Genomic DNA, 11156 nt, shown 5'->3' with positions numbered 1-11156 from the left:
GGGTTGCCAGACTCAAAAGAGAGCAGGGCCATTAAAGCCACAGAAGTGCCTTTTGAGTCTGGCAACCCTACGCGCTTTGAATGTGGTTTATGTGTGTGGTTTATCTGCAGCCCTGGAGAAAAGAGGGTTTGGGGCCCAAGGCAGTCAGTCTACCAACCTTCCTTTCTTGTGCAGAACCTCCCTACAATAATACTTAGCACTTGTATAGCCATTTCTGGTATTCAAATTGTAATCTTACAGCATCCATGCTAGGAGGGTGGGTGGGGTGGAGAATTTGTAGCCCTCCAGTTGGTATTGGTCTTCCCTTCGCCCAATAAATGTGGTCCACAGTGGGGAATAGGTGAAGCATGTGGTCCGTCTCTACTGTAAGGTGAGACTGTATTATTATCCTCCCTGCCCCCCCCCCCAGTTGCAGAAGGTAGGACTGAGACTGTGAGGGAGGGAGGGGAGATTGCAGAAGACAACCCTGGTGAGTTCATGGAAAAGGCAAGATTCAAACCAGGAGCTTCCAGATCCCCAGCTCAATCTCTTAGCCACTACACCAGCTCTCTTGGGGTGGGGGGTGGGGGGGGGTATGTCCCTGAAACCGAAGCTGGTGGGGGAATAGACCCTAAGAGGTTATGCCCGCCAGACCTGCTGCAAGGGCAAAACACCAGAGACCGCAATGCCTTTTCCAGCTTGACAGAGCAAATACAGTGCAGTGACTAAGTTAAATACTCTCTACACTCAGGTGCATTTTGTAAAATCCCAGAAGGAGCTAAATGCACTCTTATTTCTCAGTGCATATGGAACTGAACTTCCAGGTTTCTAAAGATCCCATGATTTCATTCATTTTAGTTCAGTTATGGGAATGGATGAATCTATCCATTTTGGTTTCTTTCAGTTTCCCGTTGTTCCATGCTTAAATGCAGTTCATATTTCTTCCACAATTTGTTTGGTAAAATCCTCATGATAATTTATAAGCATACTACTGCTCCCCCCTCCCCCCGAGATGCACCTTTTTTTGCAAGCAATTTAATAGAATACATTTTTGGAAATTGCTTTCGTGAATACACGCACTTCTATGTACACTTTTCTTTAACTGTATGCATTATGTACACTTTGCTTGGCTGAAGAACCGCATTGCAAAATTCGGAGAAGTGTGAATTTGTGAAAGGATTGCTGTTTTGGTTCACGTATTGGTTTGAGCATGTGAATTTGGCAGTTTTTCATTAAAACGCAAACGAAATTGAACGTTTCCCTTCACCCTAGTATTGATCCTGAATTGGCTGGTTCTAGTAATAAAATAATTTTTAAAAAGATCATATGGATACAGAATCATAGACAGAACCATTTTCTACCAGGATTATACAGCAATGGAGGTAGAGGACCTTGAAGATACCTGGGTCTTGCACATAAATAATTTGGAGGTGTGCATGTTGTGGCTGATAAGTGATACTGAAGTTTTAGGGATGAGAGACTGACGCTGAACACACCCTGAAGCTGCTCACATTGAGCCCTGTTCAGAAGAAGATTCACAATCACATGCAGAACACCCCTTCTTGGGACATACTAAAATGAACAGGAAAGAGTGGTTCCTTTAGGGTAGCCTTATTGAATTTCAAAAATAGCCATTGGAACATGTTAAACAGAGTGTGGTTGGATGCTTATATGGAGTGGGGGCTAGGCAAGTTGTTTTGTTTTGTTTATTAAATCCTGTGGATTTATTTGTGGGTTGGATACTCAACCCACCTTGATGCAGTTGGATGGCCATTCAAAATACGTCATACTTTTTTTTTTGTGGGGAGGGGCTATTTGTGGACAGTTCCTAACAACTAAACCATTCACAGCAAGACAACTGTCTCTGGCAGATAATTTTAGTCATCATGAAAAGGCAGCAAATTGATAGTCGTTTAATTTATTATGACGATATTTTTTACTCCTGAGGAGAGGCACTTGTGGGCTTCTCCACCTCAGGCATTGAAGTAATTCATGTAGCCTTGGGTGCATATATACATAGAAATATTCTCTCTCTCTCTCTCTCTCTCTCTCTCTCTCTCTCTCTCTCTCTCTGTGTGTGTGTGTGTGTGTGTGTGTGTGTGTGTGTTCATAGGGACTCACCCTATTCATCTGTTTGCAAATTGTTTTAACTGTTTTTAGTATTATACTTCAATACCTTATGGTGAAGGGCAAGTAAGAAATCCAGTACAGTCATACCGCATGTTATGGCCGCTTCAGGTTATGTATTTTCGGGTTGCGGACGGCGGGAAACCCAGAAGCACCGGAACGGGTTACTTCCGGGTTTCACCGTTTGTGCATGCGCAGAAGCGCCAAATCGTACCAGCGCAGACGCTGCAGGCTGTGGACGTGCCTCCATCACGGATTATGTCCGCAACCCAAGGTTCCACTGTAAATTATTATTATTATTATTCTATTGACGTAAGAAGGCAAATTCAGCTGTTTGGGCAGCAAAATGTCTTGGGGAGGCTGTTGTCCCACATCCATTGGGTTCTATTCAGTGTAGGCCAGGCATCCCCAAACTTCGGCCCTCCAGATGTTTTGGACTACCATTCCCATCTTCCCCAACCACTGGTCCTGTTAGCTAGGGATCATGGGAGTTGTAGGCCAAAACATCTGGAGGGCCGCAGTTTGGGGATGCCTGGTGTAGGCCCATTGAGATGAATTGACCTAAACTAGTCGTCTTTATTAAGTTCAATGGGTTGTATCCAATGTTAGTTCTAGTCAGAGTAGACCCATTTTGCTGACGAGCTTTAGGGCCACGGATTTCAACAGCTCTGCTCTGGGTAGAATGGTGTTGGATATAATCCCTTACACAAGCAAGGAACCACTCTGGCTTTAATGAGTTCCAATGGCCATTCCCAAAGCAAATTTGAAAGGATTTCAACGGCACCATTATCTAGGATGTGTGTGTCCTCTTGCCCTCCAGTTTGCTCTTCAGAAAACACACCCCTGAACCCCGAGGATGATGGCGATTGCCATTCCATGAGCAACATTCACATCGTACATTTAAAGCGGTATCATGCCACTTTAAACAGTCATGGCTCGCCCCAAAGATATCTGGGCACTGGGAGTAAAATGACCTAAAACAGCAGAACCCGCTAAAACTCTAGGAGTTGAACCAGGAACCCCCAAGCGCCGAGGTTGGACTCTCTAGCCTAATGAGACACCTACTTCAAGTGCAAAAAGGAATATGAATCAGCAAAGCAGAGCCACATTTAAAGCACTACGATAAGCAATTTAAAGAGCCACTTCTCCTCCCAAAGATTTATGAGATTCGTATGTTGTTAACGGTGCTCAGAGCTGTTAGGAGACCCCCCCTGTTCCCCTCACAGAGCTACAGTTCACGGAATTCCCCGTGGGAAAAGAGTTGATTGCTAAGCCACTCTGCGAATTGTTATTTCTGTGAGGGGAACGGGGGTCTCCGAACAACTCTTGGCCCCCTTAACAAACCACAGCTCCCAGAATTCTTTGGGGCAAGCCATGGCTGTGGCACTGTTTTAAATGTCTGGCCATGACTGTGGCCACCAGCAGCGGTTTATGACACACAGCACGACCCATTATTTCTGTCGCTTCTCAGCTTTCAAGCCATTCACGAGAGCCGTCAAGCTATTAGAGGTCTTTCAATCAATTAACTGCCTGGCCTTTTACTGATTAATTGAATAAATGTTAGAGCGCCTGTGGCAAAAGCTCAGTGGTGCGCCTGTCTGAGGAAAGAGGACGTTTCTCTTAACTGTGACAATTCAATAAACAAAAGTCGCGATCCTGCCGTCAGAAGGAGCTCTTACTTCCTTTCCCTTTCCAGCGTGGAGGGTGGGTTAAATCTGACTGCAGTGTTATGTCAAAGCCAAAGGAGCAGCTTGAAAAGATAAAGCAGAGATACATATCTATAGAGAGGAGTATCTAAGCTTTACTTTTTATTTTTTAAAGGGAGGTTGCTGCTTATTGCTTCACTAAGCATCTTCCAAGTGTCTTGCTGAGCATCAGCAAAGCACCACCCAGAGTGGCTGGGGGAAACCCAATCAGATGGGTGGGGGACTAATAAAATAAGAATAAGAATAATATTTTATTACTGCTTGAAAAGAGGTCACAGTTATCTCACCCTGAAAGACACCAGGGTTCAAGCCCCCCACTCAGCCATGAAACTCACCAGGTAACTTTGGGTCAGTCACCGCCTCTCAGCCGCAATTAATCTCCACAACAACCCTGTGAGGTGGGTTAGGCCAGGCATCCCCAAACTTCGGCCCTCCAGATGTTTTGGGACTACAATTCCCATCTTCCCCGACAACTGGTCCTGTTAGCTAGGGATCATGGGAGTTGTAGGCCAAAACATCTGGGGGGCCGCAGTTTGGGGTTGCCTGGGTTAGGCTAAACTGTGGTTAATTGGAAACAGTGACGGGGGGGGAGGGAAGTGCATAGAAGCTTTTAGCAAGACTAGGCTCATTCCCAACACAATAAACCATACTTTATCCTAATGTCTCTTTCCAAATGCATTTTTGCAGCGTTTAGCTCAGTCTTCCATCCCCCATCCATAGTGAAGTCTATGTCCTTTAGCTCTCCCTTTTGTAAGTCTCTTGAGGCAGAGACCTGTCTGCCTATACACACACACACACACACACTGTATATATATATATATATATATATATATATATATATATATATATATATATATAGCCGGTATAACTGCAGGTCCTTCAGCATTCCTGAACTTAGGAGTTTAAACTTGCCGATTCATTAATATACAGTACACCTATCGCTCACAGGGTACAGCCCAAACTTTCACTGTCAGTTGCTCAACATCTTTCTACACGTGTAAAAAGGCCATTCAAGAAAGTTTCCATATACAGCTGGAAAGCAAAAGCCCACTGCAGCTCAATGAGGCAAATCCTCTAGATCAGGCATCCCCAACCAGCGGCCCCCCAGATGTTTTGGACTACAACTCCCATGATCCCTAGCTAACAGGACCAGTGGTCAGGGATGATGGGAATTATAGTCCAAAACATCTGGAGGGCTGAAGGTTGGGGATGCCTGTTCTAGATAACCCATTACAGTGGTACCTCGGTTTAAGTACACAATTGGTTCCGGAAGTCTGTACTTAACCTGAAGCGTACTTAACATGAAGCGAACTTTCCCATTGAAAGTAATGGAAAGTGAATTAATCCGTTCCAGACGGGTCCACGGAGTACTCAACCTGAAGCGTACTTAACCCGAGGTATGAGTGTAATTGGTTCTGGAAGTCCATACTTAACCTGAAGCATACTCAACCTGAAGCGAACTTTCCCATTGAAAGCTATGGAAAGTGGATTAATCCGTTCCAGACAGGTCCGCGGAGTACTTAAACTGAAAGTACTCAAACCGAGGCATACTTAAACCAAGGTATGACTGTATCTGCATTCCCCAAGGAAGTGCCCATGAGAACCAGCTTTTACCCCAGAGGGCTGCCGTAATGCCCACTTGGCCACCTGCTCCCCTCCACATCAGATAACCAAGGGAAATGCCATGCACGACGGTTTCCTTGGGCTGCTCAAAGGTTTCTGTTGCACATCATGCTCACTTCCATTCTGACTGGACAGTAGCAGACCTTTTGACTGGCTGGAGGGCAGAGAGAGAGAAGGCTGGTTGTGGCTGCGTGTTTGTGGATTGGAAGAGGGAAGGTGGGAATTCTGGAGCAAGGAGGGGCCGAAACTGGGTGGGTGGTGCAGGGTGGATGTGAAAGCAACATGGCGGAGAGGGAAAGAGTGAAGTCATGGGAGGAGAGCAGAGAACAGGGTGAGTGGGGATTTTGGGGAGCGAAAAGACAGTGGGTGGGGCAGTGGGAGGAAGGAGGAGCAGGAAAGAGGGTCGCGTTATTTGTTGGATATTTTGGGTGCATACTTGTGATTGGACAGGTGTGGGGGTGCATGTGAAAGCATGAGCATGTGCCAGAGAGTGCACAAGTATTCTGAGGGTCATTCTAGCCAATTGAGAGAGAGAAACCAGGGGAGTGAATTTACTTAGAGCTGATTTGGAGAAATTAATTTTTGCCTTCTGGGTGTTCTGGTGGACAGAAAATTGTCACTTCAAATGAGACCGCAGGCCTCTTTGTACTCAGGCAAGTGTTTTGCAACTGTGGGAATGTTGTGGATAGGAGGAGAGGATATATTGATTAAATGTTATCCTTCCTCACTCACCCTAGTGAGCTTGTAGCAGAGCACATTCCCTTGTACATTGCAGGAAGCTAGTGGATGGATCCGTGAGAATCATTTGAGTTAAGCAATCCAGCCTGGCTTGTCATAGTAAATCCCCTTTAGTTCCCTCTTAAAAACAAGAACGACACAACAGCCTTCTTTTAAAAGTAATGAATGTTACTTACATCCGGTTCACAGTATGGTCCTGAAGGCAGGCTTTAGCTTGTAGTAACAGTTTCAGAGACAAGTGTAGGATCATCTTCTGTGAGGGATGAGCCCATGTGCTGCTGGCTGAGAGCCAGCAGACAGCAAAAGGCATCAAGAGAGTCAAGAGAGTCAAGAGGGAGAGGGCTGTGTGACTAGCCCCTTTTATAGGGTCTTCCAGGGTCACGCCCATCTACCTGGTCACACGCAGGGGGAGGATGTTCCAGACCAGGTGTGACAGGAAGTCCTCCTGGCTGGAGCAACCTTCCTCTGCGTGTCCACTCTGGGCAAACAGGAAATGTTGTACTTGACTGCTTCTTCAGTGATGTTACATCCCACAGCAACTAGCCAGGCCCCTGCAGCAGATTGCGGTGATGCCCACAACAGATTTTCAAATAGCCAAAGGTGCCCACGAGCCTATAAAGGAAGGCAGAGGAGGGGGGGTAAGTAAAACAACAACAACCAGAAGAAAATGCAGTGCTTTGGGAGATCATGATCTCATCTTGTTCCATGCAGGTGATTTGTGGCCAAGACGAGGCAACAGAGGAAGAGGAGGAGGAAAGTGGGAAGTCGCCCAAAGAGCAACCAAGATCCCGGGTACAAAAGAAAAAAGGCCAGCTCTCCTTAAAACCTTCTGCAGCCCAATCTCACTTCCAGAACACCAGTCTCCTGGAGTTGGCCTCCAACAACGCAGAAGAGTTTTGGGACGTCTTAGAGAGCTTGTCCAAGCACAGCCAGGGTGTGCAACCCCGCGGGCGGAGGGACTCCGTTGGCAACCCAGGCCGGCTCAAGAAAATATTTGGCTGGGGTGATTTCTACTCCAACATTAAGACGGTAAAGCTGAACCTCTTGATCACAGGGAAAGTGGTCGACCACGGGAACGGCACGGTCAACGTCTTCTTCCGGCACAACTCTACCGGGCAGGGGAACATCTCCGTCAGCCTGGTGCCCCCCAACAAAGCTGTGGAGTTTGACCTCGAACAGCAGATCTTCATCGAGGCCAAAGAATCCAAGATCTTCAACTGCCGGGTGGAGTACGAGAAAGTGGACAAAGCCAAGAAGACCACCCTGTGCACTTATGACCCTTCCAAAACCTGCTTCCTGAACCACACGCAGAGCCAGGTCTCCTGGGTTTGCTCCAAGCCCTTCAAGGTCATCTGTATCTATATCACCTTCTACAGCATAGACTACAGGCTCGTGCAGAAAGTGTGTCCCGACTACAACTACCACCACAATGTTCCTTATTACCCCTCCGGGTGACCACGCACCTTTCCCATCTCAGAAGCGTCCTGTATCCCAAGTACAACTTTGATTTGGGGTTGGGCAAGGAAGGAAGGGGGTGGGGCTGCAAGCAGGGAGGAGGACCTCTGCAGCATCAGACACTGTGGCAAGGACCCAGCTTCTGCTGAAAGGCAGGGGAGTTTTGGGGGGGGGAGTTTGAGAGCACCCAAGCAAGCATACCATCCTGGAAACACCTTTCCCACCCGCTCACTTGTCTGCCAGCTTTCATGCATTCAGGGCTAGCCCAAAACATGCAAGTGCTCCAAGTGGAAAACTCAAGTTGCGCTCCTGCCCCTGTCCCTGCTGTTTAACAAGTGGGATATTTCCTCCCAGCAAGGGATTCTGCTGTGCGAGCCTCAAATGGGGCTTGCGCAGGAGGAAACCGCTCCCTGGCCCCAGAGTAAAGCATAGCCTCTCCGTTCCTCAGCCGATGGGTGTTGTGGTCTTGTGCAGAGCTTAGGGGAGTGGGAGACGAGCCAACCAGAAGAGTCTCTTAGGGGGAATTTGCCAGGAGGCAGAGTCAGCGTCCAAAGTCAGGTCCAGTCCTAGGGTTGGGGGAACAGCAATCCATGTGGTCAGACAGTCCAGGGATCAGGGAACCCAATGATCAAGGGACAAGATGAGCAGCAAGGAAAGGCCAGGAACTACAAGCCTTGTTTCCGGCATATGACTGCTGCTGGAAGCTCTGCTGAAGAAGGCTGAAACCCGCTGGTTCTCGTCAGCGCCTTCTCCTGTGTCCTGGAAGGCTGGTCAGCTGCAGGTGGAGTCACTCTGCCTTCTCCCCCTTCAGGCTGCCGTTCAGCAGGTGAAGCTGGCTCCTGGCCCAGGATACTGGTCAGTGGGAGGACGCCCAGCTCCAGCAAAGGGGACACGTAGGAACTCACTTTAAGCTCCTTCAAAGATTAATCCACCCCACACCTGAAATCACATATGATATCAGATGCAGGGTGGATGGGCGTGGTTTCAAGGGGAATGGACTTGCAGGCCAAATTGGGATTCCCGGTGAGCCACAATTGGCCCTTACGGTCAGAGGTTCATCACCCCTGGAATAAAGGATGGGTCAGATCACTTAGTTTCCTAGTCTGCTGACCATAACGGCTCCCAAAAGACCTCACTTCGGGCTTCATGTCCCTCCACCCACTGGATTGGAAACAGGAAAAGTGGATTGAATTACTAGAACATTTCGGGTTCCAAAAGGGCCCTTGCTGAATCATACACTGCCCATTCGGTTCCCTGGTATATAGATGGGAGAGCCTGGCTTCCTTCTTTCCCCATTCAATTGTCCCTAATTCCTCCCCTCTCCCTGACCTTGTTATGGCCAAGTCTTAGCCACCTTGGCAGGCAAGGTTTCCTAGCAGAGGCCTCTGAATATAATTTATCTGCTTCCAGAGAATATCCATCAAGCAACCAAGAGCTTGGGGGCAAGGAGCAGCACAGGAAACAAATGCGACCCAAATAAATTAGTAGCGCTGTCACTCCATTTAGAAGAAATCTCAGTTTGTTTAGTACACAGAACTTAAAACAAATGGTCGGCACCTGCATAAAGCCAAGTGGGACAGAGGCATTGAGAGGTGGGGCAGGGATCTCAGCGCTCCAACTCAGATCTATCACCCCCGGGGGCCCAGAAAACCCCAAATCTAATTTCTGTTGTGATGAGGAAAAAAGCAAGGAAGAAGGCAGCTCCTAGTTCTGCACCCTCATGCTGTGCCGGCAAGTTCGCAATTTCCACTTAAAGGAAAGCATATGCTTCCTCCTCTCTTATGCCTACCAGAGAGTATGCCTTTTCAAGATTTTGCCACCCTCCTCCATTGCTTCTGGGTGATGTTCCACAGACCACAGCAAACACCATCTATGGTAAAGGGTAAATGTAAAGGACCCCTGGACGGTTAAGTCCAGTTAAAGGCGACTATGGGGTTGCAGCAACGAGGGAGCCGGCGTTTGTCCACAGACAGCTTTCTGGGTCATGTGGCCAGCATGACTAAACCGCTTCTGGCACAACATAACACGGTGACGGAAACCAGAGTGCACAAAAATGCTGTTTAACTTCCCGCCGCAGCGGTACCTATTTATCTACTTGCACTGGCGTGGTTTCGAACTGCTAGGTTGGCAGGAGCTGGGATGGAGCAACGGGAGCTCACCCCATCGGGATTCAAAGAGGCTCAGTGGTTTAGACCACAGTGCCACCCACATTGGAGGGAAAGAGGGGCGCGGGTGGCGCTGTGGTCTAAACCACTGAGCCTCTTGGGCTTGCTGATCCGAAGGTCGGCGGTTCAAATTTAGGTCAGACTTAGCCATCCAGGGGTCCTTTACCTTTAAACACCATCCAAAAGCAGGGGATCACCTGTGGCTCTCCAGATGTTGAGGGACTGCAATTCCCATTGGCCCCAGTCAGCAATAGCCCATGGTCAACAGCTGGAGGTGCCACAGGGACCCCATTCCTGGTGTAAGGCACGAGGCAGCTGTATTCGAAGAGGCGTCCCTCCTTCTCGGAGAAGAAATGAGGAAATGCTTCGGTCTTCCTCTTCTAATGTGGTGCCTGGAGTCAGGGTTGCCTCCAGAAAAAGTGGCAAGGTGGGGCATTTGCCAGCCCCACCCCCCAAGACAGAAATACAACAGTGTAACCGGCCGATATTCTCAGCCACCAATTTATAGACATCTAACCCCAAATGACAAAATCATACACACAAGAATATGTAACATTCAAACATTATAGAAAAACGTATGACAAGGTTCAGTCCAAATATCAGTCCAAAAAGTATCACGTCTTAAATACATCTCATATAGGGCATGTGAAAAGGTTCCAAGATGCTTTCAAGAAGATGAATGAGGATCTAGGTAATAATAATGTATCGCATTCATAGATAAGATACTAACTGGAACTCCAAGTGTTGACTCCAAGTGTTAACATTCTACTCACTGAAGAAGCCACTTCCGGCAAAACAAGGTATATAACCTGGGTAACCTTGTCTCATCTTTTTTGTCACCCTCCATTGTTGCTTCTCATTTTCGTTTGGATACTCCATTGCCACCGTCATTTGTTACCACATTTGGATGCTCCGTTGTTACCTAGATCCTCATTCATCTACTACTTGAAAAGATCTTGGAACCTTTTCACATGCCGTACGGATGCCCTATATGAGATGTATTTAAGACTTGATACTTTTTGGACTGATATTTGGACTGAATCTTGTCATACGTTTTCCTATAATGTTTGAATGTTACATATTCTTGTGTGTATGATTTTGTCATTTGGTGTTAGGTGTCTATAAATTGGTGGCTGAGAATATCGGCTGGTTACGCTGTTGCATTTCTGAATTTGCCATTCGTCACCTGGGTTCTTGTTGTATGTTTGATACCCCCTCCCCAAAGACAAGCAGAAGGCCCTCCGCCCTCACAGTGCTACCATTTCTAGCTGACACAGAGTATTCAAAAGAGCAGCTGCCTACAAGAACTCGGTTTGCACAACTCAACTCTACCAGGTTAGGAAGGCAAACTGAAGATGCCATG

General features: G+C 47.5%; 1 protein-coding gene across 1 annotated transcript in view; it reads left to right on the top strand.

The window, feature by feature from the left end:
- NXPH3 (neurexophilin 3) overlaps positions 1-10305 on the top strand; it is a 21272-nt gene extending 10967 nt beyond the window's left edge. Inside the window, exon 2 of the mRNA XM_035136226.2 lies at positions 6885-10305. Within this exon, the coding sequence (XP_034992117.1) occupies positions 6885-7628 (744 nt within the window). The 3' untranslated portion in view covers positions 7629-10305. The remainder of the gene's footprint in view (positions 1-6884) is intronic.
- The last annotated feature ends 851 nt before the right edge of the window (positions 10306-11156 follow it).

This window comes from Zootoca vivipara, chromosome 13 (assembly GCF_963506605.1).
Source record: "Zootoca vivipara chromosome 13, rZooViv1.1, whole genome shotgun sequence".
In the NCBI taxonomy this organism is placed as follows: domain Eukaryota; kingdom Metazoa; phylum Chordata; class Lepidosauria; order Squamata; family Lacertidae; genus Zootoca; species Zootoca vivipara.
This window is presented reverse-complemented; position numbering and strand designations above follow the sequence as displayed.